Below are 27,388 nucleotides of genomic sequence, written 5' to 3' on the forward strand. Positions count from 1 at the left end.
TCTGTGAGCAAATAGCCCAACAGTTTAAGAACAACGTTTCTCAACGTCAATTGCAAGGACTGACGCAAAGTGGAAAAGTGTGCTGTGGTCTGACAAGTCCACATTTCAAATAGTTTTTTGAAATTATGGACGTCATGTCCTCCTGGCAAAAGAGGAAAAGGACCATCCAGATTTTTATCAGCGCAAAGTTCAAAAGCCAGCATCTGTGATGGTATGGGGGTGAGTTAGTGCCCATGGCATGGGTAACTTGCACATCTGTGAAGGCACATTAATGCTGAATGAATCAATAATGAGATTTCTTCCATGCCACGAAGAGGGACCCCAGACTGGATACTTTACTGGATAGTTGTGGACTTATACCTGAAAGGTTATTGTGCTCAATCCCCCCAGCCTACTCATAGCACCCTTGGGCAAGAATCCTGAAACCCCTACCCCATAATGGTATTGTAGCCTATATCTCAACTCACCACTAGATAGAACTGTCTCAAATGACTAAACAGTGAATATACAGGTATACCTTTAAAATAGGATAGCAATACAGGAAAGGCTCTGGTCTTGGGTTTAACACAGATTATGAATAGTCACATTTATATCCACAATAGAATGTTTTTCTTTTTTCGTGGATGATTTCAATATTAATAAATTAAACATTTACATTTTCTAGGAACGCAACATGATGTCAACGTTTATAAATGCGTTTAGTCTCAGGTGGGTCAGTGCAATGTGGTAGTTTTCCTAAATGTGTAGTCTTCTATTTATGAATGAACCATTGTGCCTGAGGTGGATGAACCCGAGATGTGAAGTTATGTCTGAATGTGTTCAATGCCTTGACTATTAGCCTACTAAGCTTTTAGTCACATTAATTATCAATCGCATGTTTGGGATATATATGCGATATCAACACATAGCGTTAAAAGTCGAATTAAACATTATAATGACTAAATAGGACATTGAGGATTATTATTATCAAAAGTTAAAAAGCAGTCCGTATAATCAATCCAAGAATTGTCGTTCGTCGATCAAACGCGTCGGGCCAACAACAGTGAAGAACAACCCGCGTTTGTGCGTTAATGCAAGACTGAGATGGATATTTATTCGATCATCTCGAGTGCTACTCAGTGAAATCGCTGCTGTCACATCGTTCTCTTTTACTGGATACGAATACGGGCTGAAGAGGCGGTTTGTTGGTGTAAACTAGCCAGCCTGCTGGAGCTAAAGGCTAGCCTGAGACGATGTACTTTCGGTACATTACACCGTCTGTTACCCCAACCGGACCCCGCTGTTAAAACGTGTTGACTGTACGGCACATACGGACTTCAATCAGGTCACTTAATAGAAGTAATTCGTATTCTTCTTCTTCTTAGTATTATTATTAGTAGTAATATGATTATTATACAGTAGCACACAGAGCTGGGGATAAGACAGAGCTACTAGTGTCGGGCTAGCCACGTAGGACTGGGAAGTGTTGACGTAGCAGCTCGCTAACCAACTTGCTGGCCGAGCCCGTCCCGACTACTTTCTCACAACAAAACAATGATCTTTTAGAGTAGCTTTATTGTTTGGTATGTCCGGAGACGCCGAAAGCATGGCCAGCCTTGAGTGTCTAAAGTGCGGTAGTGTTGTTGTAGCAGCGAGCCCCATGTTGCATTGAGCAGATAATGAAGCGGATCGTGTGGGTGATCTCAGGGATAAACAGGAGGATGATGAAGCTGCTGGTGGCCCTCGCGTTGATCGCCTACATAGCCTGTAAGTACACAATCCACGACAATCAGAATCATTTTATTTGTCATTGCACAGTGTACAACGAAATGGTAGCAGTGTCCAAGTATACACACAACATAAAAATAGTAAGAGTAAAAAGTACAAGGCAGTATAGTGCAATGTACGCATAAAAAAATAGATGGCGTATACAGTGTTTTACAATTTGTGTGTGTGTGTGTGTGTGTGTGTGTGTGTGTGTGTGTGTGTGTGTGTGTGTGTGTGTGTGTGTGTGTGTGTGTGTGTGTGTGTGTCAGTGCCAGTTTGTGTTCAGTGCAGTGATGGCTTGTGGAAAGAAGCTGTTTCTAAGTCTGTTTGTTCTGGTTCTGATGGACAATGATCCCACACCGGCGCACTTTATGTGTCGAGATTACTCGTAACAGCCACACAAGTCATGTCATACTTGGTATGCAGAGTATGAACAACGTACATGTTGATGACCCAAGTTACTCTCCACATTTTATTTTAAGAGTGACATTAACACTCGAGTCGATTATGAGACAGGCACTGTCTCATAATAGTGTAATTTGGTGTTATTGAATCCATGTTATTCACCCCCGAGTCCCCCCTACTCCCTTATAGGGATGGATAGGATGCAATGGGGGCTAGGTGGGTAACCATGATTCTAAAACACTGATGGAATATATAATACAACTTAAAAAATCCAAAAGGTGACAAAGATTTGTATAATTTCAAATCGATAGCTCATTTAATTTGTCGAATCAAGTGAATGGAGCAATACCCATAGTTTCTGATAGTATTTATGAAAAAGACATATTAATTTCTAATTCATTTGTTTGTATTATGCAGTGGTTGTGGGCCAGGTCAGGACCAGACCTGATTGTATTGTCTAGGAAACAATAATGTTTTTCTCAGCGATGAGGCATGACCTGGTTTTTGGCTTTCAGGGACCAAAACACTAGACAACACATATTTTTTCTGTTTCGTTTTTTTTTGTTTATTTCATACAAGGACTTCGGTCTTGCAGTTGTTAAGATACAAGCTCATTGCTTTTTTGGCATCAGCGCTATCAATTAAAATAGAGTGGTACAATATTTTAGTCTGTATATTTTATGCAGGCATATAATTATTTTGTGTGAAGAAAACCCATTACTGGTCAGTCAAGGTTGGCAAAATGAATAGCTTAGGTACCAGTAAATTAATGCATGTGTACCGGCATGTTTAATGTTATGTATGCACAAACAATTAATAACTACTACACAATGACCATATCAGATTGCCTTGTTTTGATTCACCAAAGGCTATCCCATTCCCCATGTCCATGTGTCCACAAGCAATTGCTTTTGAAGGATGGTTTAAATGATGCCTACAAGTTTGCTGACCCAGAGACCCACACAAAGCAGATTCTTCATGACCATTTGTCAAGAAGGCAGATCCACACGTCTCTTATTGCAATTCTTAACAGTGTCCTTTAAAATGAGACTGTTAATCTCAATGGGACTGTCCTTGTTTAATAAAGGTTAAGTGAAAATAAATAAGAACAATGTACCAAAGGTCTTTGCTGGATTTCCCTCAATAGATTCCAAATGACAATCATGCCTGTTATATTACCATGGATTGACTAAACACAACCAACTGTAGGAATGCAAACAATTATTGGCAGAGGTGTATTGCAGAGAAACCAGTATTGTAAAACCTTGTTGTCACAGTTGAGATCATTGTTGCCTAATGACCTAGGTGGTAGACGTGATGTTCAGTGTTTTCTGGGCACTCTTAAGTCAGGGCAAGTTCAAGTTCAGGGCAATCTTTCAATCTTTCTGTCCCCAGTGCCCAGCAGAGGAAGCAATACATTAAATGCAAGAAATACCAAAAAGTCGGAAACATAATACATAACTAGAAATAGCCTATATGTTGATTTCCCCAGTATGATCTTTCTGTAGCCTAGCATGTAATTGTCAATGTTGCCTAATACATTAGATATCTATAGAACGCATTCACGCACGACACTATCGTCATGATATGAGTTCATGATCTTTCTTTCTGCAAAAGAAAGATCAAATTTCAATTTTTGAAACCGTCCCACCTGACGTTGTCCATTTTTCTCTCCGTTCCAGCTGTCTGGGGAACGTATACAAACATGAGGTAGAGTATTTCAGGGACACAAAAATTCTGGTGAATTCCTCATTTTGTAGTGTTTTTCTCTTATAGTGTTTGTGTGTTTATATTCCCCTAACTCACCATCCTAGATCGATACAGGAACACAGCGAGATGAAGATTGAGCAAAGAATAGATGAAGTAAGTTTTACTTCTTGGCTTACTTCATGTATTAACTGCATTGCAAGGCAATTATGAGTAGTATTTCACATTTATTTGTAATCGTATCTGTGTCAAAGTATTGTTTTGTTTGCACTTAGTTCTTTTTTTATTAGTCTGGTTGCTGTAATTCAAGCGTTTCCTGGCCATTGACTGCGTGCATGACTGCATGACTACTCGTTATTCACTAAGCGCATAATATTGCATCATGACAATCAAGTAACAATTTAACTTAACTCAAACCAGTTACTGGGTTTGAGGCAAAAGGTGTTTCACACACTTAACAATGTGAGTGTAAAATAGTGTAGCAATGGACAGTTTGCAGATGAAAGGGAATATGATATGCATTCTTTAATACATCCATGTTTGGGAGATTTGTTTTTTCAAATCTGATTCCTTGTTCGAAAAGTTTCACTCTTTCAGAGAAGTTGGTATCCAAAACTAAACTGTAACGATACAATTGCACACTTTCATGCAATCAAAAGTAACCTTTATTCACATTACGCAGTAGGGATGGGTCAGAATATTCGATTATTCGTTCCTGAGGGTCAAAGTCGATTTTTAACATTTGGACCGCTAACATTTTTTCCCATTCAAATAAACAAGAATTAACGGACGGAACTAATGTTGGTTCTGTAGCACTGGGTTAGGGTTAGATAGTTAATCATGTACAGAAAAAAATATATACACAAGCATAAATATTAATATATATGCATACAACACAAACACTGATCACTGTTAAAGTTCGTTTTTTTGCGTTTAAGATATTGAGTGATTTCTTGCCGATGATCCATGGCTGCCTTTGTGAATGTCGGCACACATCGAATAATCGATTATTCGTTCGTACCACCCATCGATTATTCGACCATGAGAAATTTGAGTTATTCACATCCCTATTACGCAGTGCAAGTAAACATTGGCTTGTCACGCTGACTACTATCGAGATTTATGATCAAGCGTAACAGATAGCAATAATTATGGTCTTTTGACTTGTTTCCCGCTATTGATGCAATAAGAGGACCCTGGGCACTATGACAATGCGATAACATTTTATGGCGCTTTACCATGCACTTGAATGACTACTGCCACTTTACCTATTACAGCCCAGTACATATAATCGTTGGAAAGGGAGGTGTGTGTTTGAGGGGGTTATTCATTTCTTGGGATTGTTCAACCTCACTGCTGTTTGCTACAAATGTTAGACACTAGACATTAAATGTTCCTTATATATCTTTCACTTTTTATGAAATGTGCAGATCATGTCTGAAATGAAAAATGTATGAGGCTTTTAATGAGGCACAACGTGGCGTTGATGCATGATCCACCTCATTTGTTCTGACTGGCTGTGCCCTTCTTCTGTCAAACCCTCCTCACCTGTAGGCTGTAGCACCCCTCAGAGAGAAGATCCATGACCTTGAGCTTAGGTAAGCATGCGCCATTGGTTTGCGTTATTTTACACACACGCATGTATTAATACACTTTGTGAATACACGTTCAGGGATTGGACTACGAACTCGCCCCCTATGAAATAAACCCCTCTGTGACTTGCTATTTGATAAAAGTCATTGATGCGGTGTCATATTCTGTGCACCAGTAGGTGGGTGTGTTTATGATCCGACCTGACACTTTACTAGGCTCCTAAAAACTCTTATTTTCACATAATTCAATAGTCATTGTCTAAAAACCTCTTGACTTTACTGAACAATTTTTTTTTAGTAAAGATTAAAATTGATCCCTGTTATTATTTATCAATCAATATCACTGGATCCCAGAGTAGATGCTTCCAATGCATCTTTCTTGACAGCTGACCAAACAGAAGCATGTCTGGTATGCTGCCTGGAGGATTGGGAACCCATTTTGTCTGCGTGCCAATGCACGCACCATGTCACTAATGATCTTGGCTGCTGTAATTGGGCTTTGCGTTGGCTTTGTGTTCACTTGTAGATCTGTAGATTTTCTTAGTTATTAATATACAGCATTGGTAAGCTACACTTTTTTTTATGTTAAGCCTAGAACAAGTGTCGAACAACAATGAATCTTTCAACAATATTTAGGCTTTCATTATGGGTTATAACATTTTTACATGCGTGTCTGAAACATGTATGTGTGAGAACTGGACATTCAATAATTGTTTTAAATTTTATTTGTAAGTTGTCTGTAGATCGTCTTTATTGGTTTATTTTTTCTGATGTTAAAACTGTACACTTCTTTTACAGTTTTACCCAGAAATATCCTCCTGTCAAATTCTTGTCGGAAAAGGACCGGAAGAGGATTTTGGTATGTGGAAAACACGACCCATCTTCTTCCACTTATGTACTCACTCTTCATTCATTCGGGCACTTGTCGTCTCTCCTGTTTGCCCTCTCAGTGCAGACATTAATTTTTCTCAGCCATCCATTTTTTTCTCAGAAATTCCTCTTCATTGTTAGTTAGACACCAAGTAACCGAGAGTGGGGTTTGGGTTTCATTCAAGGTTACATTGTGACGTCTGAAAGAGAAGTGAAACTTTGTATAATGTTGTGAAAAGAAAACTCAGGTAAATAGAGAGAAAAAGTGTCTGTAAAGTTTAAGATCAATGTGAGATCAATCAGAATTTCACATCAGTTGTAAACCTTTCTTGTCAAATGTGTCCCAAAACAACACTGCTCTCTCCGGAGGGTCACGAGTTGCGTATCGTTCTCTCTGAACCTTCTGATTTGCAGACTGTTCATTCAGTACGGTTTTCCTCTCCGTCAAAATGAACCAAACTCAGCCCAGCTCAATCCACCAATCAACCATAGGCCGCGCTTGACGAATGCGACGGCCGTGACTCATGGTTCGCATTTCCCCGTTCACAGATCACGGGCGGTGCAGGCTTCGTGGGCTCCCACCTCACCGACAAGCTGATGATGGACGGCCACGAGGTGACCGTGGTAGACAACTTCTTCACGGGCAGGAAGAGGAACGTGGAGCACTGGATCGGCCACGAGAACTTTGAGCTCATCAACCACGACGTGGTGGAGCCTTTGTACATCGAAGGTGAGGAGGGATGGCATTGGGTCGTGTTTCACTCATTTCATTGTTCATTTTTGTTGTTATGGTTTGCGGATGTGAAATGTCGATTTTGTAAAACTGAAAAACATGACCAGGACCGTAATGGATGATTACTTTTATGCCTCTGACAAATGCAGTGAATGATAAATAAGTGCATGGCTTTGCAGGGTTGTCTGCTGGGAAACGCTAATTAAAATGTGTGTGTCTAATTATTTATATATTTCTGCCCAGATGGCACTTTTTCGTTGGTTTCCAACTCTCGAATTATTCTTGTTTGGCAATAGGCAGATCAGGTCAGTGGATAGAACAGTCAATGCCATCTGTTGTGAAGTTCGGTAGGGACCATCTCATTGGCTATGAGATATCCGCTAGTTACCTACGTGTTGATTGCTTTTCTCTGTCTTATCCTGACAACCGCTATTCGTTGGCCTAGTTTTTCACCATTCTTTTCCTTGTGTGTACACCAAACATGATGAGCGGAATTAATTACAAAGTCTCAAAAGGGAGACACACTTGCTGAGAATACATTTTTTTCATTTGTCAGAGGTTTATTATATATCCAGTATCACTCAATCGTTGCACATGGCAGGGTCCAAAATGGTTGGCTCCTAGTTTCTTCAACACTTGCAGGTAAAAAGACAACATTGAAAGTTAATTGTTAATTTTTCAATGAGGTTTCTCCGTCAGATAGATTGGTAGGAAAGCATAAACCATAACGTAGCTTATTTTACTTGACATCCTTTGAAGTCTCCTGTAGAGTAAAAGGGTTTAATGGTAAAATGAAATTAGGCTGTGTTTTAGGGTGTAAAATGCTGTGTTTTTGCCAGTCTCCCCAAAACACTACGTGAGCAGGTTACGGCCTCTTTGTGACGCCGAGGTGAACTGAAATTATTAATCAACGTCACGGCGAGGGGCCGATGGCGCCGAGGTGTTTGTGGGAGTGTGGAGCTCTGCCTGGGCGGTGGTTGACTGCGATAGGGTTAAGCTGCGCAAACAATAACAAGCATAACTCCATGGTGTGATTGTGGATGTGTGGAGCGTTGACTTTGATGAGAGAGAGAAAGAGGGTTAGTCTTCCAGGACACCAACCGTATAATGCTACGGTGTGTGTGGATTTGTCGAGCTCAGTCTGAGCAGCGGCTTATTTTAATGTCCAACTCAGGGTTTGCTTGTCAGTATAACGTCATGGTGTATGCCGCATATCATATACACAGGGCTCATTATAACGCTCGATCGCAACAACAGTAATAAACAAGGATCACAAAGTTGCCGTTAGGTCGTATCACGCCCCCCTCCCACCCACCCCCCTCCCTCCTTCCTAGAAATCTCAGCCCCAAACACATATCTTTTTAATTATCTTTTTAATTACATTGTTTGAATTCCAGCTGATACAGTGGGTTCACTGGCTCTTAAAGATGCACCCCATACGTATTCAAAGCACAAAGGGCAAGATCCACAGGTGTTATAGTAGCAGGGGGAAGGGAGGAGCACAGAACACCTTGTGCTGTTTGTCAGTGTATGGGCATAACTGAAGAAGATATTCTGTCAACCCATTGTTAGTATTTTAGGTATAGTAAAACATGGCATAAACTGCTGGAACGTAGATCTCTTCTAGGTAGGACACTTACGAGTGTGGTTATATTATTATGCAAATACTTATATTAGTGTTGTTGTACAATCACAACTGACGTGCACCATATAGAAAATGTATGTAGAACAGAATATTCTACAAATGATTTACTGAGGAGGGTTGAAGTTCTATAATTTCTTCCACATTCTGGTTCATATTTGTATATATTTTTTCAACAAGGCAAATCACGCTTTAAGGAAACTCTTTTCTAAACACGGTGGACCTCTATTGCAAGCATTGAATGCCCCTTTTGAAATGCCCGTCTTGTATGGGCTGTTAACTCACCCACCGGCACAATAAATTGCCAACCTTTCATCGAGTTCAGTGGGCTTCAGTTATCTTTGTCGGATGGTGGCGGTCCGACAAACGTCCTGTGTTTTCTCTTAGTCTCTGCACACACTTTTTTTATTACACATAGAGAAGATTCTCCTCGCCCCCTGTGCTGTTCCAATCCACTTGGTTGTCTGGTGACACTTCTGGGGCACGACCACCTCTCTCCCCCTTGATGAAGTGAAACGGCAGGGGAGCCGTCTGCCGCTCTTTGTCCTTATAGTCCAGAGAACGAAGGAATGGTGAAATGCATTAATGAACAAAGACACTTTGCAGCATTTGCATTTCAGCAAATCGAACAAAGTAGTAACGAGTACCGCCTGAGAGAATCCTTTTAAGCCGTGTGTGATCGCTGCTGTTGACGTGGTTTGAATTTCTTTTGCGAGTATTTTGTAGCATTCTAGACAGTCTAGACTGTGCTCTTCTTAGGAAGAAACATGATTGGATAGTGCTACTGCCATTACACAAAGGGCTATACCAAACCAACAATCAGGATATTTATTGAAAATATACATAACACCGCAAAAAATATTCACAAACTTTCAGCCCCACAAAAAACGATGCATAACTTAAAGGCTTTTCCTTCTAGAAGGCAAGCAATGCCGTTGTATCACTCATACAGCAACCCCATCTTCCCAATTAAATATCCTGTTGTAACATATGCACAATTTTACAGACACAGTGATATGACAATTAAAGAAGAGGTAGACTACATGTGTTCCGTCTCTGTGTCCATTTTTTAAATATTCCCAGGGACATTACAAGGTTAGGCTATCAACTGCCTTTGCACTCAAATAGATGGATTCCTGGATGTGGTGATTTTTCCTGGTATCGGAAAAATACCTTTGGTCTGTTGGCTTCAGACAACCACTTTTAAGAGTGAGTGGCCTTTATTGGCATTTGGACTGGCATTTGGACTGTGCAGAAATTGTTGAGGATGGAGGCGGGGAATGGTTTGTGAAGAGGTCAATAGTGAGGTTGAGGTTTACAGGTTGAGAGAAAGAGTCTATCTGTGCAGTCTGTGCAGGGGGATTAAAGGGGTCAGTATGGCTACCGGTTGATGAGTGAATCAGGGAGAAGACGAGAGATGGATGCAAGGCGACCGGGAAAGGTGGAAGGGTTATGACGTAGGAATGGTAATGGTCCTAACTAGCCTTGAAATCCAGACCCACATCTAGAAAGCTGTAGGGTCTGGCAACGAGTAATGAAAATGGCCCAACTGGAGGGGCGGCACCAAGCACCATGCATTTGACAATATTGCACGCAATTGGATAACACTACGACCAACCGAGGAATACAAGGGGTGACATATCCAGACCAGCGGAGCTAACCAATAGATAAGACTTGCCGTATCCGATCGGTAAAACAGCAACGCTTTTGGCTCACCTATATCAGATACACCGATGTCATTGGTTAATGTGCTGGGAGAGGGGCATCAGGGAGTGAGTATATTGCTCGTTCCCACAGTGACTTGCTGAGCAAATTCAATTGTGCTCTCGTGAGAACTCTGGATTTCCAGGGTAGGTCCTAATGGTAATGGCCTTCGAAACCAAGGGATTGGACTGTTCAATGGCTAGTGGGGTGGAAGTAGGGCTGCTCGATTATGGAAAAAATCATAATCACGATTATTTTGGTCAATATTGAAATCTCGATTATTCAAACGATTATTTTTGAGTTTGAAAACATGATGCATTTATTCATAATTTCTCCCCAAAAAAACACTTTGTAAATGAGAACTTTGAAATTTCCCCTTAAAAAAATATACACAAAATGGTCAAATAGAAAATAATGTCCAGATATGAATCCAGCTGTTCTGCAATTTCTATTAAAAAAAAATATATATATATTAAATCGTTTCAACTCGATTATATTCGTTTGGTGATCGTTTCACTCTGAAATCGAAATTCGATTAATCGCCCAGCCCTAGGTGGAAGGTGTTTTTTTTTTAATTGAAACTCTTGTGAAGTGTGTGTGTGTGTGTTTACCCCATGCAATCCTTACCCTGCATTTTATCGACAGTGGATCAGATCTACCACTTGGCATCTCCAGCCTCTCCGCCAAACTACATGTACAACCCCATCAAGACCTTGAAGACCAACACCATAGGCACTCTCAACATGCTTGGTAAGTCCTTTCACGTCACTATGCTAAGACAAAATTGGCAGAAACCGTCCTGCAGGGCACCAAACAATCAATGCGCACATTTTATTTTCAGTCCGTTGTCTGCTATTCTCTGGAGTCAATAGATGATTTATATATCGGTGCGGTCATGTCAGCTTTGTGGCTTCGAGGCGGCAGCCTCATATGCCTTTCTTTATTCATCGAATAGAGGTGCTTTTCCTGGCCACCGCAATCGTTAAAATGTACCCTCAAGCACAGCCGTTTCAGGGTTTAGACCAGCTGTGTTTTGGGATGGATTTAAGTTTGTGGTGTATCCTTGAGACTGCGCAAATCGCCAATACGGAAAAGCTTTTATCATGAGCTGTTGACGGTGTATACACATGTCGTCCTGATGTGTTTTCTTTGTGCAATTGACACATGTTTGTCTGAAAAGGACTGCAATGTTTCCCTTTCAGGGACGTCTATGTGCTACGACCTCCGTGTTTACAACCCGCACACACACTCGTCATAACTCATCGTCCCGACATCATGGTTAAATTAAATGTGATGCTTCCTTTACACAGTTTACACGGCTACACACTAGGTTGGTATATGTTTGGTGAGGGGGTGGGGTGCAGGGCTCACTACTCTCAGCAGTTGCCGTGGACAATGCATCATCCTATGGTTGTCATGGGAACGTGAACAATTCCTAGCCAGGCAAGATATTGGAATCCTGAAATTACCTCGAATGAGAGAGCCAGGAATGACGGTGATGTCTTTTGTTGGAGAAGAGAGTAGGTCAATATGTTGTGGAGGGCCATGTACCCATGTCAGTGTTGATGGCCAGCTTGATGTCCGCTTGTTCAGTCACATGGGTGGGTTACTTAATTGAAAGACCCATGATTTTCCGGTCCATTTGCACGCTTACATGTAGGCATCAGAGCTTTTATGGTGCAATTCTTCTTAGTATTAATAGTATCTTAGAATGTGTGTCCTGGGCTGATCTAATTCATGACCGTTGACCTCTGTGTCCCTTTTGATATGAGGAGGATTATGTGTTGCTGTGTGTTGCCTTATACATTTTTTATCGCCACTTTTATGTGTGTTTTTTTTACACATAAAAGCCTATACACTTCTGAGACAAAGCCCTTTCCTCCATGATCTTTTACCCTTTGAGGATTCCTCAAAGTATTTAACATCATCCTTGTGAGAAACTTCAAGGGTCATTTACTGAGAAAGTACTACATCAGTATAATTCTGTTTTCATTTTTTGGTGATAGTAGTTAATCAGGCTACACAATGCCACCAGCAAAATGGTTTGAACATTTTGCAGGAAAAACTTTTTAATTCTTACAAGGGGCAATGTTTGATTGTTCTTGTATAACTGTTATCATGAATGGAATTCTATAAGATTATTCTGATTCTATTCTTGTCCAGAGTTCATTAATATCCCCAACATTACTGTGGGCCCCACACAGAAAATGTAATTCTACATGTGCACTTTCAAAAGTAGATATTTTTAATGTTTTTTCTTTCTCATGAAAAAAGAAATACTTATCTATAATTCAATTATAGATACAGGTATCTGTAAATCAGTTTTGACAGTTTTATCCGCAATAGACGCAATAGAAGATGAACAGAAATCGGCATGGAAGCCTTTTGCAGAGGGGCAGATGCTTTTGCTTTACTTCAAACCGGTTTCAGCAAGAGCGGTTTCTGATGGCTGGAGCTGTTTGACCAACATAAGGCCCCACATGCGTGGGAATCAGTTGCTGCCCGTCCCAAGGCCAGACTTGCAACAGACAAAGTTGCACATCAGGAGTTTCTCACGATGACAACTGGAATGCGTGCCATTGCAGTCCGTGTCTATGCCTAAACCACCGGGTTTGTTCAGCTCTGTGTCTGCAGACTCTGTGCTCACTGACGGCTCTCCCTCCCGTCTTCTTCAGGGCTGGCAAAGCGCGTGGGAGCGAGGCTCCTGCTGGCGTCCACGTCCGAGGTGTATGGAGGTAACGCACGCACGCACACCCCCCCTACCTCTGACTGTTCTAGCACAGTTAACATATCAAAGAGCATAAAAGTGCTGATATGGGTGGTGAATATTGCAGATGGAGGCATATCTAATCATGTTCTATAGAAATACTAATGACTTAATCAACACCTAGCTGTGGATTCCACTGCTAAATCACGACCCCCTTCATCCACCTTATTTTCCTGAGGTTTGCATGGGAAATATAGGGCCATCACAATTAGCATACATTCATTGGATACAATATACTGCTTTGATGGCTGTATTAAATTTATGTTACAGATCTTTGAAGTGAAATAATATATGCTTTAAATGAATTACACATACTGTATATCTGCTCAATGCATGTGAAAGATGCAAATGTGGAGGCGGTGTCCTGCTAATGAATGCACAGAGGATAATGTGAAGTGCCGGGCATCTATGGTTATGGTCTGCCAGACTATGGTCATCACTTTTGTGATTTAAGTTGGCATAGACCTTCTGTGGCAAAATGTTCCCAATCATTCTTAGCAATCGTGGCCACTCATGTGTGATACATCCTGAAATCAAACCAACCCCCCCCCCCCCCCCCCCCCCCGGCTAAAACTGTGCTCCATGCGCCGTGTGCGTTCATCAGACCCGGAGGTCCATCCCCAGAATGAGGAGTACTGGGGGCACGTCAACCCCATCGGGCCCCGGGCATGCTATGATGAGGGCAAGCGCGTGGCGGAGACCATGTGCTACGCCTACATGAAGCAGGTACGCCCATGGCCTCATGCGGCCAAAGGGGTCCAATTAATTGTTTTTGTCAAACTGAAGGTTTGACAAAACCAATTAAATGGACTCATTTTGCCTCACTATGTCCGTTTTCCAATCAGCAGTTCTCATGGTGGGGGGGGGGGGGGGGAGTACTGGCACTTAAAACTAGTACTCTGGCACTTAGAAATAGTGCTTGGCATTGTGTGTAGCGTCTTCTCCTTGCTATCTTGTTGCATACAGGGATTGGATTGACCTAGCAATTATGTGCTTGTCACTTGTTTCTATGAATATCTTTACTGTACCGACAGCGATATATTGTTTCTTACTTCTGATAAATGTACTTATTGTAAGTAGATTTGGATATATGCCCTGATGAGGTTCTAAGAGTAGACTGAATAAAACCATTCATACAGAAAAAGAGTAAAGAGTTTTATTGAGGTATATTGGCCGGTAAAGCTTTGCTATTTAACTCAGTTGAGCCCATGGCTTCTTTTGAAAGATATAGGATACAAGCCACCTGCTGCTTCCCACAACAGGTTGTTTCTAATGTTGTCTTCCTATCTAGTTTGCTGTGTTGGTTTATTTTACGTATGAGGTGTGTATGTGTGCGTATGCATAAGATTCCCACAGAAAGATGGGCGCTGGAAGATAGTACACATTGTACATTTCAATTCCCCTGTTGTGTTGTTGGTTAAAAGGTAGATGTGTTTCCGCTATTGTAACGCCCCCTGTGGCCAAGCTTGTGAAGAAGAATGTTATTCCTGTATCCCTCCGTATCCCTACATGGGTTCATGAAATGGATTCAGCTTTGGGTGCCTGGGGTGAATATAAATATTAGTATCAATAATAATGTCTTTTATTTATATAGCACCTTTCATGGTCCGGCACAATCTCAAAGGGCTTTGACAATGCAGTAAAACCAAATGACAAATGTAAGACAGCAGGGGAGATGGCTAAATGAAAAGTGTGTCTGAATAAACATGTCTTGAGTCTGGGGAGCGCCCTTCAGGGTTCCTGGATGGAGTTTTAGGCCTAGTCCCGTTTCTCTCGCCTTAACAAGAATACTCTCTTTGAGTGCCCTTAGCTGCAAGTCAGCTACCGAGCTGGCTAGTGTGGTAAGGGTAAGGGTTGATTTTAAGGGACAGCACTCCCCCTTGCTCCTTTAAGTATTGGGACACCCTTCCCCTTCGCGGGAACACACGAAATCTAGGCTTCAACGTGATACGATGAATTATAGTTGTTATGTTTTGTGAATTTAGAATGCAGAAAAGATACCTAGGGCTTATCACGAGTAATGGACTAGATAGTCATTACCACAGTCAGGAAGAGACCTTTCAACCTCACACGGTTTATATAAAAAAAAACATTTGATTTCAAATGCAGAAAACATGTGGAGTGGAGTATGCTTTAATAACAACATGTTTGGTCTTTAATTAGAAATAGTAATTAGAAAGTGGGGCAGTAAGAACCCCTGGGAAGAGGCTCATCCTGTATCCAAAGGCACCATAGGGGCCCTGCTGGGCCGTTCTAGTGTCAGCAGCCACCGTCCCTCAGCGCTGGCCAAACAACCATCGGCCATGATGGTCGTTTGTGTTGTAGTCGTGGTAGATCCTATGCCCCGACAAATATCGAAACCGGACTACTTTATGCCACATTCAGTATTGATACGCAGAACAAAAAGCGTGGGTGTGAGTGCATTTCTTTTTCACACGCTGACCTACATCACCACACTCACTCACTCACTCACTCTTCTGTGTTTGTGTTCTGCCATCGCTCTGCATCCTCAGAACAACTGTGGGGATTTGTCCTTTCCGCCCTGACAGACGCGAGCCTTTGATGATCAGATGTGATTGTTGTCACACGGCTTTCGTTTAAACTGATGATATTTCTTTATCTTGTGCTGGTTTTTCCGTTTCTCCGAAATATCTCGACACCCGTCCCCACCCCCCCAAATGAGATGAAAGTAGCACCTATGATATCCAGCTGTCTGGCAGGTGGGACGTGGGCTGAGGTATCACAAATAAGATCTCTGTTAAATTGAAATTCATTGACATTTAAAATGTGATCAGTCAAGGCTGGGCGTCGCAATAGATGGAAACATTACGCCTGTCTTTCGGGTTAGACGGCAGGGGAGTCGAACTACGAACATCAATCGGCATGCTTTCAAAGTAGGTTTTTTAAATGACCCCATAAATCATAAACAAGTATAAACATCTACAAGGAAAGGAAAGGCATGCTTCCCAAATTCCACTATTCAGCAAGTTGAGATTGGCATTGCTTCTCAGTTTCAATGCATGCATGCACACACGAGTGCAATTAGTTGATAACAAAGTCCTCAGATCCAGGGGGGAGTCCTCGGGGGGGGGGGGGGGGGGGGGTGTGTGTGTGTGTGTTCTCTACCCCTTTGGAGATCCGACCCTGTCTGCTATGCCCACCCTCTCACACATTTGGCAAAGGCGCAAATTTACATGTTTTGATACGCTGTTCCTATTTTTACATTGCAAAAGGTTCCTCTTTCATCGTTCAGTCTCTTACCTTCATCGTTTGCGAGGTGTGTATGTTTACACACAAGCCCTGCACGTGAGCCACAAGCAGACGGCCAGTAGAAGCTATTGCAGACTACATTTCGCTGTAGAGTTGGGAATGGCTGGAGGTTGTTATACATGCGAAACCCACATCTTGCATTTAAAACGTGGCCCACTTCATCATGCCGGCCCCATTGTGTCCTTGCCTTGCCTCACTATGCCATTACATGCATGTTGACCCATGTCTTGGGCTCCTTTGTTGAGGTCTCTATCGTAGGCTATTAAAGTTGTGTGTAGACTGCATGCAATGCAAATGAAGTGGTGAGTGAGTGGTGGACTGTGGAGGCAGTCATGTTTTTGTGTGGCTTGCGTTATTAAAAAGGGGTAGGGTAGTGAACCGGAAAATGGTGTTCGGCTCCCAACCCTCCCAAAAGAACCGCGCTAGAACAAGTCCCAGAAAACTAGTTAGTTATACAGTTATACAATTGGCTCAAATAAGTTTTCATATCGCAATTTTGCACCTTTCATGCCATCATGCCCGATGAAGCATCATTTCATACAATAGCTAGCAAGCCACTCTGGATCTGCTCAAATTCTGTTCAAAAATGATAAATGCATTGCATGGGGACTGAATCCCTGTGTTTATTTAATTTATTTTGCACTGTATGAAGCAAGGAAAAAGCAGGAAAATGATAACGAGGAAGATGGAGATTTCCGCAACTGAATTGACTCACTTGAACCTCTTTCATTGCTGCATTAATTACTTTCTATACAACCGGAATCAAAGGAGCTTCATCAAGGAGGCTTTTGTAAATCTGATGGAAAATGGGTTAATGAGTATTTCTTGGTGTTAATTATGTACTTAATTTGTTTCCGGTCATTCATCTTGCTGTCAGGTTTTTGTTTTGATTGGTACATACACTGTTAGTTTGTATTTTTATTTTAAGCTGTGTGTGTGTGGGCCCCTAGGAAGGTGTGGAGGTGAGGGTGGCCCGGATCTTCAACACATTTGGCTCCAGGATGCACATGAACGACGGCCGAGTCGTCAGTAACTTCATCCTGCAAGCGCTTCAGGGAGAACCGCTCACGGTAGGTCTTTACTACAAGAGGCCTTTTAATAATAATAATAATTTTACAATAGGCCTTTTATTAGTCCCCAATCGGTGGTGCCAGAGCTAACCACTTTTCAACTAAAGCTATCCATTGTCTAATGAGAAGATGATCCATGATGTCAGAAAGCATGCAGCAGGTCTATAAAATAAAGTCATACTATAACCTAAAAATATGGTTACTTTTTACTCATTAGAAGGCAACAATTTCTTATTATATAAAAAAAAAAAAAAAAATTGTCATTGCACCGATTTCAAGTACTGAGACAACAAAATTCAGTTCAGCATCTCACCTGAAGTAGTAAAAAAAGCAGTGAAGTGCAGAGTATGTACAAAAGGATATTGGAATATTTCAAAAATAACATGTATGCCGTGTGAACGGTATTGCCAGTAAACCGCGGTGAGGAAGATGTCAAGACGTTAAGATGGATGCAGTAGAATACTGTATCCACCAGACTGGAAAGGCGCTAGTAGTCATCAATCCTCTGTGTTTACAGGTGTATGGTTCAGGACTGCAGACCAGAGCCTTCCAGTATGTAAGGTAATTACATCACTCACCACTGCTGTGTGTTGTAGGGCTGTGTGCACAGGGTTTAGGAGGGCATTAACCCTTTATGTGCACGTGGGGAATGGGCCCCATAAGGCTTTCTTACTTTCTTTCTTTCTTGCTCCCATCTAATGGGACTTTCAAAATAGCCTGCTGATGGTTATGGTGGTGGTATGGCCATTGTAAGGGCAGTCCTTTGTGTTCAAGCCATTCTTTATTAGCCTAATAGCCCTACCAGCAACACGGTAAGGCGGGTCCTTTTGTGATCAGCTATTCTATTGTCAGCCTAATCACGGCCGACGGTGTCTGTAGAGCCGGGGCGTATTCAGGTCCTGTCCTTTTGAGGGCAGCAGTGATAAGGGTGTGCTTGAAGGTGTCGCGCACACATGCTTTCAACACCTGACAATTTACATCATAGGAAATTAATTTTGATGCGCTGTTTAATGGCTGCTCTCTCCAGCTCTCACTCTCTCTGAAAAAAGATCATTCACCGTGCGTTCATCTCTGGCAAACACAGAGTGCCCGTTTACAGTTCCCTGCCATTAGAGTCTGCTTGTTTCTGTGCCTGTCGCGATGAGCGGTGGAAATGGACGGCACAAGCTGTCAACCTTCGCCTGGTGCTCCATGCGCTCCGGTGTGCCACGGTCGCCGTCGACCAGAACCAAGGCAGCGCTCAGAAACAATAACGAATCAAATCTAATTACCCGCCAATCAGGGAGTTCTCGTCACGGTAATTACACCTCGTTGTCTCTGAGGAGTAATCTGCATGGCACGCCGACACCGCGTGTGCAGTTTTGCAGACTGTGCAGGTCTGCCCGCCCAGCCCAGTGCATGTGGCAGGATGGGCGGGTGGTCTGTTTGATCCTCCACGTCCTCCTGAGGACCACTCTGAGGACCATTCGTCTCGCCTCCTCATAGAGGCCTTGTACGCCCCAAGGAGGAGATTAGAAAGCGGGGTCCCAGCGCAGCTTTCAGCCCCTTTTTAGTTTGGTTCAAGTCGTATGATTCATGTGTAAAGAATGGCGTGGATGTGTGTGCATCAAAACGTTCCCACTTGACTGCCTGGAGGTGCCTGGAGCCCCAAAGACCCTCTCTGTCTCTCTCCGTCTCCCAGTGACCTGGTGAACGGCCTGGTGCTCCTGATGAACAGTAACATCAGCAGTCCAGTCAACCTGGTGAGAGAGATGCACACAGACAGACAGACCTCACACACACACACCTCACACACATCTGATAGAATGTGTTCGTTCTGGTAAGATAATGTATCTTTTAATTCATTATTCTGGCTGAATATTTGTGTATTCAACACAGAAAGAAAATGCAGAATTAATTGATGGATTGTATCAATTATGAAATAGGGAAATTTGCCGTTCTTTCCCATTTGAATATCTTGGCTAGCTCATACATTTTGAATGGATGGGTTCATTAATTGGTGTGTGTGACTGGTGTGGCTGTTCTGATAACGAGGAACTGTGTGCTTTCTAATCAGGGAAACCCAGAGGAGCACACCATCCTGGAGTTTGCCCAGCTCATCAAGAGCCTTGTGGGTAAGTAGTTCCGTTGTAGGCCAGTACCATTGTCTTGAATCTGATGCAAGCTACTACTTGGAGCCAGTGGAGGTCCCGGAAAAGGGGGGTCACATGGGAGAATTTTGAATTTTGGAATGCTGCAGCATGAGGTGTTCTGGATACGCTGAAAAGGTTGGATGGCGGAGGCAGCATAGCCTCAGCATACCGGATTGTCCAGTACCACGCAAAGGTTCTTTGCGGTTGGTGATGGAGATATCGCAATGTCCTCGACAGTGAACAATAACCCAATGACCATGTGACGGCAATCTTTCCCAGGCACTCTGTTATTGAGGTTAAGCTTCAGGTGATGGGCAGTCGTCCAAGTGCTGACGTCTCCCAGACATTCAGAGATGCGTGTTGCAATCAGGGTGCTGTCAGAGGAGGGGAAGGAGAAGAATAGCCGAGTGTCGTCAGTGTAGCAGTGATAGGAGAAGCCTTGTGATGTGATTACAGAGGCCATGGATCTGGTATATAGGGAGAGCGGAAGGGGTCCCAGTAAGGAGCCAGCGAGAGTGACAAGGAGCCAGGCCTGGGCAATAAAACAATAAATTATTGTATCGTGATAGACTTTTGATCAATATCAATATAAAACATGTTCAATATATATATCGATAAGAGACTGGACCACTGAATCTAGCAGCTGGGTTTGTTACACAAACACGGTTCCATACTTATTTACAATATTTGAGTGTTTTTCATTGTTGTATCGACATTGGAGTATTTATCAATGAAGAACATTGGAAGATCATATTGCGTGTTACACAGAAACCAGCATTAAATCCAGCATGGTAATTCCTAGTCTTTTTAGGTCATTGCAATCAATAGTTATCGATATCGATCAATATGATCAAATTATATCGTGATATGTCTTTCAGCCATATCGCCCAGGCCTACGAGGAGGATCTGGTGGGTCACAGTGTCAAACAGGTTGAACCGTTGAGGGCAGTCTCAGTGGAGTGTGCCTTATTGAAGCCTGACTGATGGGGGTTAATCAGGTTGTTTTGTGAGAGATAAGAGGACAGATGTTTAGAGATGGCACGTTCCAGTGTTTTAGAAAGGCATGAAAGAGGAGACATCAGTCTGTAGTTCTGGGTGTCAGTGGTGCCAAGGGTCAGTTTCTTAAGGCTTAAGGCTTGATTCTAGTGGTCTCGGAGGACGCTGGAATAAGGCCTGAAGTGAAGGAGGAGTTGGTGAGGAATGGCAGGATGTTGCTCGAGAAAGCCTGGAGCAGTGAGTAGGGGATCAGGTCAAGGGGGCAGGTGGTGATGTGGTTGGATTTACTATTCTGTAGACATCTCACGAGGAGAGAGGAATTGTGGGCAAAAACAGCTGTGGATAGGGGGAGGGAGGATGGCGGCAGGGGTAAAGTAGGTAAAAAAGTCGTCATCTGTGAGGGAGGAAGCAAGGGGAGGGTGAGGAGGGAAGAGAACATGGAGAATAGATTCCTGGGGTTGGAGGCAGAGGAGTTGGTTCTGGTCCGTCATAAGGCTTTGGTGTCACTCTTATTTTGCTCATGGACAAAGCATCGATGTCTACTTTATTGTAGATTGTAGAACTCAATGTTGCATTAACTTAACGTATGTATTCCCAATGCTGACATGAACACGTTTGTCCACAGTGAGCCACAGTCAGATCCAGTTCCTCCCTGAGGCCCAGGATGACCCACAGAGACGCCGGCCGGACATCCGCAAAGCAAAGATGATGCTGGGCTGGGAGCCAGTGGTATGTGAGCCCCTTCCCATTCCAAGCTAAAGGGATTGACCTCATGACTTTAGGTGGCAGAGAACCCAAAATCTTGTTTTTAAAGTATTTCTTCTATGATCTTAAGCATGGTAATCTTTCCAATTGTGTCGTTGATTACTAAAATCATTGCTTAGTTTCAGAAAAAACTGGCGTAAAATACCTCATACAACATCCCTCATCATAACGCTCCTACTCAAACAACTTGTATCAGCTTGAAAGAAAGCATCACAAAGTTGGCTAGAGTTGTAACTAGGTACTAGGTAACTATATACCCTACATCCTAGAATCTCACACCAGAGGAGCCAAGGACTTATATCACAAATTTCAACAAGCGTCTCTATGAAACCACCAGCTCTGGTCAAAACCCCAACGCCACACACTGCCACCCATTATACTGAACAATTTTTTTTGAGCCAATTTTTGGAGCCGATACTGGTTTTGCTCCCTCAATTTTCATCATAAAAATGACACAATGATGATTACAAATGTTACAAGTCTCAATTTAAAAAAGGAATATTCATTGAACTGTCTGTCTGTTTGTAAATCATGCCGGGAAAAAAAAACAACGTAAAAAATGCAAATATCGGCCGATCAGTATTCATAGGTCCTCGCAATAAAAATGAAGGGAGTGTTCTGTTTGTGTGCTCAGGTACCGTTGGAGGAGGGACTGAATAAAACCATCCAGTACTTCAGCAGGGAGCTGGAGCACCAGGCCAACAACCAGTACATCCCCAAGCCCAAGGCGGCACGGATGAAGAAGGGACGGCCCCGACATAACTGAGGTCCTCCAACCTGAAGCGACCGCCGCTGGGCACACCGAAAAATCTCTTGTAGGACCTTTTTTTCCGGAGACTTCTCCGTGGACATGACTTTGTGTTGTGCGCTCCAGAATTGTGTGAATGAATAAAGATGGGGTTTTGAGTGTGTGCGTGCACGGGTGAGGAACTCTTCTTCATTCTTGGGAAAAACAAGAGGGGAAAATAGACTTGAAAATAGACAGTGTTCCATCATGGCCTTTGCTGCACCCCCCCGCCCCCCCCCCCAGGGATGATCTGGGGCAGGTTGGACACGACTACAGGGGCTACGAGCAAAAAGGAGGACGTCGAAGATGAGGACTAGCCATTCTTTCAAAATTTAGCCATTCTTTTCTGTTTTTGAATTTATGTTTTTTGGATGGCGTTTTTTGATTGCTATTTAAAATAAGCTTTTGCTAAAGTGCGAGAAGTGGAGTAGTGTTTACGCTTGCAGGGTGTTTGTGTTTTTGTTTTTATTTAAATGTCTCCCCCCCCCCCCCCCCCCGGGATGGACTGGCTGATAGTGGCTTCAATGAATCACCCCGTGGATTTACTGGTCTGCTGTCCTTCAATGGGGACGGCCCCATCTGTTCCTCTCGCTGTGGACATCGTAAAGCTTGCTGTACTGCGCTGATTACGTCTCACTTCTGCTACGGAACACTGCAAAGGGACTGGACTGTTTCTGATCTTCTGCTTCAAATCTTCCGTCTTCTACTTTGTGAAAGCTCTGTGGATATGTGAATCGTGTACTATCCTTTCAGGTGGAGATGCTATTTTAATAAACATTTTCAATATTTGTTTCGCCTTTTTTTTTTTTTATCATTGTGAGGTTGTTGCTATCTGACATTCAATTAACAATGCGTAGTGTGACTCATGTCTAGGACTAACATTTGGCCTGTTATTGCCGTTATGCAAAAATATTGTGATGGGACTGATAACATTTTCACTATCGTTGCTACTGTGATATTACAAATTAATTGACGATGCATATGTAATCTGAAAAAAAAGCAGGGAAATTAGTTCCTCATAACGATATGCATGTGCCTAGTGTGTTGGAGGCCAATTAATCCACGCTGGTGATTGAGAATGTTTTATTTACGTAGGCATTAAACCAGCACTGACATAACATTTGTATAAGATCAGGCGATATGTTTAGTTGAATAATCAATTAAACCGAATGTAGCCTACACAATAAAATGAGATAATACGTAAAGGTTAATGTTTTGAAGAAGACTACACGTTAAGAAAGAGGGAACTGCCACTAATTATGACGCCGCATCCGAGTGTGTGTATGTGTGTGTGTGTGTGTGTGTGTGTGAGTAGTAGTCGTAGTTTACGTGTGTGTGTGTGTGTGTGTGTGTGTGTGTGTGTGTGTTAGTAGTAGTTTACATTGGCGCCGTGTCTATAATTGCCCGGGTCCCCGTTGGCATGCGGGGAGTTCTCATCGTAATGGTGCTGACGACCCTGATCCGTCGCTCGTGATTGGTCCAACCAGTACGCCAAGTCGGTCTCCAGCCTCTGCAAACACAACCACAAAGAAACACGCACATGGTCTCATGCATTAGACAGTGTGGTAAGACATGTGGTAAAACAAACTCGATAACATGCCTCCAAGGCCACGGTGATTTAAAAGTTTAATCAATCAATATCAGCAGTGGCAGCATGATAGAACTGGACACGCCGACGCGGCTTTATGAGTCACAAGTACTGGGCCTGACCATGAGGGTCACCGACTTCCCTCAGTATGCTCTTGGCTTGTCTGAATACGATTTGCGCAATGCCCCGCACATTTTCTTCTTCATGAAACATCAGTCCATCACATGGGGTGAACTCTGTTTTGATGATCAAACAACCCAAAGTAACATGACATCGAATATTAAGTCATACATTTATCAGAATCTATACACCCACATATGCACTGCTGTTCGCCTACCTGCTCATCGAAACCCATGTACATGAACTGCTGAATCCACTGCTGTACGTCCGCTCGGTTGCGATCCCAGACGTTTCGTTTGGGCCGGTTTAGCTTAGCCAGGAACTCTTGTGCCTTGGAAGGACTGATGGCGACAGCCGACTTGGAGGGAGCACCGCTGACAGCTGCACAGTTTGGGAATCAAGTGAGCAAATCACACATTTACAATTGCTCAACAATTACAGATGCTGGAACTATTTATTCAAGGTTGCTAGAATTATGGGACAAGTTGAGTCAATATAAAGTAAAGGAGCACACCAGATATGTTGTGGCATTGAGCCAATGCCGATAATAAGGAATGACAAACGTGTTTAATGAGAAAAAGGAATGCTACAGCATGTCTACAGGTATCATTGGTGTTTTCATTTAAGGTGAAGACACTAAATGGTGTTAGAAGAGTATTTTAGTTTAGTTTATCTTTAGTTTTACTGCAGTTGCTTTAAAAAGTATAAAGTATACAAAAAAAGTATGTAAGATAATTCAGTGAAGGACAATGCTTAGCCTGTGGAGATGGGTAGGAAGACAGCATGCTGTGTATCCATTAAAACAACACACACCAGAACAGAACCCATATGTAGCCTGAGGCGACAGTGAGAACCCACAGAGTACAACTCTTGTTGTACTCTGTGGGTACAACTCTTGTTGTACTCAATTTCCTCAAAGTACAGACAGGAAATTGTTTGCATATGTTTGGATCTAGAAGGCACATCAGTTCCCCTGAACTGCAAATGGAGGGGGAGTACATCAGGCGGTCTCCTCTTGTGAACGCATTCTACAGGCCTATACAGCGTTAAAAAGCAAACACTAATGTTATGCCGTCCACAGAGAAAGACCTTCCATGTTACTCTGTTACTCTACCCCCAATGCTTCTGTCCGCCTGGTGCTATTGAATCCCCTCCCATGATGGATTATTAAAAAGAGACTGACCTCTGGGCCGGGCGCTGATTCAGTGGCAGAGAGGATACAATGGAAGAGCTAAACATCCACTTTATCGCTTCGTCACTTGCTGACACAGAGCTCTCGCCAGCAGACTCAACCGTTTTCTCATTTTTCCACATCACCGAAACTAATCCTTCCATGTGTGTGTGTGTGTGTGTGTGTGTGTGTGTGTGTGCGTGTGCGTGCCTGTGCATGCTCACGTGCATGCTTGTGGTGTGTGTGTGTGTGTGCATGTTTGTGCATGTGCGAGATAGAAATCATAGAATCCGCACAGCTCGCTTTGCGTGTGTCTGCTCAAATATTATATTTCATGCTCGCTATTCCCAATCATTTCACCATGATGCACCTCTAGAAAATGATCTAGTGTCTCACCACAGCACACGGGACATGTCGAGTGCAGCACAGCAGCAGATGGGAAACAGATAGAAAGCCCAGAAACGACAGAACGACGTGCACAAAAGGGTTGTTGTGGCTCACCTCTGAGGGTCAGCAGTGTCGTCAATACAGCGAGCGCCATAACGCTGGCCAGGTGAAACCTCAGAGCAGCCATGATGAACCCGCTCTCCCCTCTCCCTGGACCTCTGTGAATGCACCAGTGTAGCACCGTGTTACAGGACCTGGTGGTGCGGGGGTGGAGGCTCCGTTTTTGGGGGTAGGGAATTAGGGGGGGGGGGGGGTTGCAAGAGGAAACTGGCCTATGGCTGTGGAAAGTTGTCTTCCTCCCCGTGCAGAAACACGACTAGTGTCTACAGCTGGCGTCCTGCCTCTGGTAGTTTTCCGTCTCCCACGGAGCCGGCAGAAGAAGCAGGGCTGAGAGGAGAAAAGGGAGCCTTTTCCTTCTCACGCATGGGCTTCACATGCATCGCATGGGCCTCAGGACTCACCCCGGGGGGGGTGTTGTTGAGTTGAACATATGTAATAAACTGCGGCCAGTCGTTGAGCAGGGACGGCGAAACATCTCAGATGAAATGTGAGATGTTCTCTAATGGGGGCTTCCACTGGGTTTCACTTTGAGATTGGCTCCCTGTTGGATGTCTCCTAAATGTGGTGTGTGTGTGTGTGTGTGTCCTCCCATAGGAGCTGTCCTGCTGGGGAATCTTTGAGTCTTCTTCTCTTCCACATTTATTGTAAAAACACAAAGCCCATCTTAACTTCCGATCCGCTGCATAAGCTATTATTACACACGGTTACTACACACCTGCACACCTGCACACACACACACACACACGCACAACCAAACTCCTTGACCCTACAATAAGATTTTTTTTTTTTTGTGAAACGGATCAGATACAGCCTTGAATCCCTCCAAAGCTCCCAACAAGCAGACGTGAGTAGCCTGAGAGATAGCTAGATATATACTGCATATAGAGAGATACAATATAGGTATAAAGATAGATAGATAGATATATATAGAAAGACAGCGATATATTTAAGCAATAGATCACGACAGGCTGTGGTATGTTCTCATTATACCACAGTTAAGTTAACTGTGATAAAACGGTTACTTAAGTATGGCGAAATGAAAGTCATAGACACCCTTAATTTTGAAAAAGCGAGAAAGTTGGAAAAGCATTTTTTTTTTAACGAATACAAAAAAATTGTCCCTCCTGGCTGCCTGCAAAGTGTACGGCGGTTGCTATGCAACACACTAGCGTCCTTCAGAGAGAAGACTAGAGACGGTAGCTTGGTTCGCCGGCAATTTAGCCTACTGTCGTGTTCACTCGTGTGCCTATTGCTTTACAACATTTCCACCCTCTCCTGCAATCAACATGTTTTTAGGCTTCAGTGAACTATGATATTGCCTTTATATATAAATAAACAACAGTTCAAGTTAGGCGCGGAGTGATACTGAACTCTGTAAACTGAACGGGCGTCATAGCTGTGTGTATACGCTCAATATACAACAGTTGGGAATAGACAGAAGTATATAGATAGATAGATAGATAGACAGACAGCTAGATAGATAGATATTGACCATACATCCATCACTAGCATGAACTTTCACCCTCATTTCGCTCTCAAGAGTCTTTGGCCGTGATGTCAGTCACTGTGTCACTCATTTGACGTTGCGTAGGGAGAGTTGTCCCAAAACGACAGTTATCGGTAAGCTCCATGGAAGTAAGAGAACCAGTCGCAATAGTGGATGGTTGAGAGGTGAAATAGAAAAATACAAATACAAATAAAGAAAAGGCCTTGACGAGCTCTGATTCTTCATCAGTTGTTTTTCAGAAGTGTCTGAATCCACTATAATTCCTTCACATACACAACATGATGTAACCAGCATCAGGGCTGTGCGTCA

The 27,388-nt window shown here is 43.0% G+C and overlaps 2 protein-coding genes across 3 annotated transcripts; one reads left to right on the plus strand and one right to left on the minus strand.

Moving 5' to 3' along the window:
• The first annotated feature begins 1,023 nt into the window (after nt 1–1,023).
• Nucleotides 1,024–22,974, plus strand: uxs1 (UDP-glucuronate decarboxylase 1). 2 transcript variants are annotated; one of them, XM_084478184.1, is made up of 16 exons: nt 1,024–1,338; nt 1,687–1,746; nt 3,834–3,861; nt 3,966–4,014; nt 5,413–5,456; nt 6,249–6,309; nt 6,870–7,050; nt 11,045–11,149; nt 13,075–13,134; nt 13,771–13,892; nt 17,387–17,506; nt 18,024–18,067; nt 19,188–19,248; nt 19,563–19,620; nt 21,260–21,363; nt 22,034–22,974. In XM_084478184.1, the coding sequence occupies exons 2-16, from the start codon at nt 1,701–1,703 to the stop codon at nt 22,163–22,165; spliced, it is 1,215 nt and encodes a 404-aa protein (XP_084334310.1). In that variant the 5' UTR covers nt 1,024–1,338; nt 1,687–1,700; the 3' UTR covers nt 22,166–22,974. The 2 variants fall into 2 exon arrangements, with proteins under 2 accessions (XP_084334310.1, XP_084334309.1); XM_084478183.1 differs by having other exon boundaries at nt 1,024–1,746.
• A 388-nt stretch (nt 22,975–23,362) lies between these two features.
• LOC311358928 (augurin-A-like) lies at nt 23,363–25,695 on the minus strand. Its single transcript, XM_084479027.1, has 3 exons — nt 25,567–25,695; nt 24,112–24,275; nt 23,363–23,696 (listed from the first exon to the last, which is right to left on the minus strand). The coding sequence occupies exons 1-3, from the start codon at nt 25,637–25,639 to the stop codon at nt 23,553–23,555; spliced, it is 381 nt and encodes a 126-aa protein (XP_084335153.1). The 5' UTR covers nt 25,640–25,695; the 3' UTR covers nt 23,363–23,552.
• Between the last annotated feature and the right edge of the window lie 1,693 nt (nt 25,696–27,388).

The sequence above is a fragment of the Micromesistius poutassou genome (assembly GCF_964030765.1).
Source record: "Micromesistius poutassou genome assembly, chromosome: 14".
Classification (NCBI taxonomy): Eukaryota; Metazoa; Chordata; class Actinopteri; order Gadiformes; family Gadidae; genus Micromesistius; species Micromesistius poutassou.

Bases quoted from the DNA above. Each gene is read 5' to 3' on its own strand.
- uxs1 (XM_084478183.1), top strand. From the start codon at position 1,659: ATGAAGCGGATCGTGTGGGTGATCTCAGGGATAAACAGGAGGATGATG. The intron at 6,310-6,869 runs GTATGTGGAAAA...CCCCGTTCACAG, and splicing joins AGGACCGGAAGAGGATTTTG to ATCACGGGCGGTGCAGGCTT. The intron at 21,364-22,033 runs GTATGTGAGCCC...TTGTGTGCTCAG, and splicing joins TGCTGGGCTGGGAGCCAGTG to GTACCGTTGGAGGAGGGACT.
- LOC311358928 (XM_084479027.1), bottom strand. From the start codon at position 25,639: ATGGCTGCTCTGAGGTTTCACCTGGCCAGCGTTATGGCGCTCGCTGTA. The intron at 24,276-25,566 runs GTGAGCCACAAC...CAAACTGTGCAG, and splicing joins GACACTGCTGACCCTCAGAG to CTGTCAGCGGTGCTCCCTCC. The intron at 23,697-24,111 runs GTAGGCGAACAG...TTGTGTTTGCAG, and splicing joins ACATGGGTTTCGATGAGCAG to AGGCTGGAGACCGACTTGGC.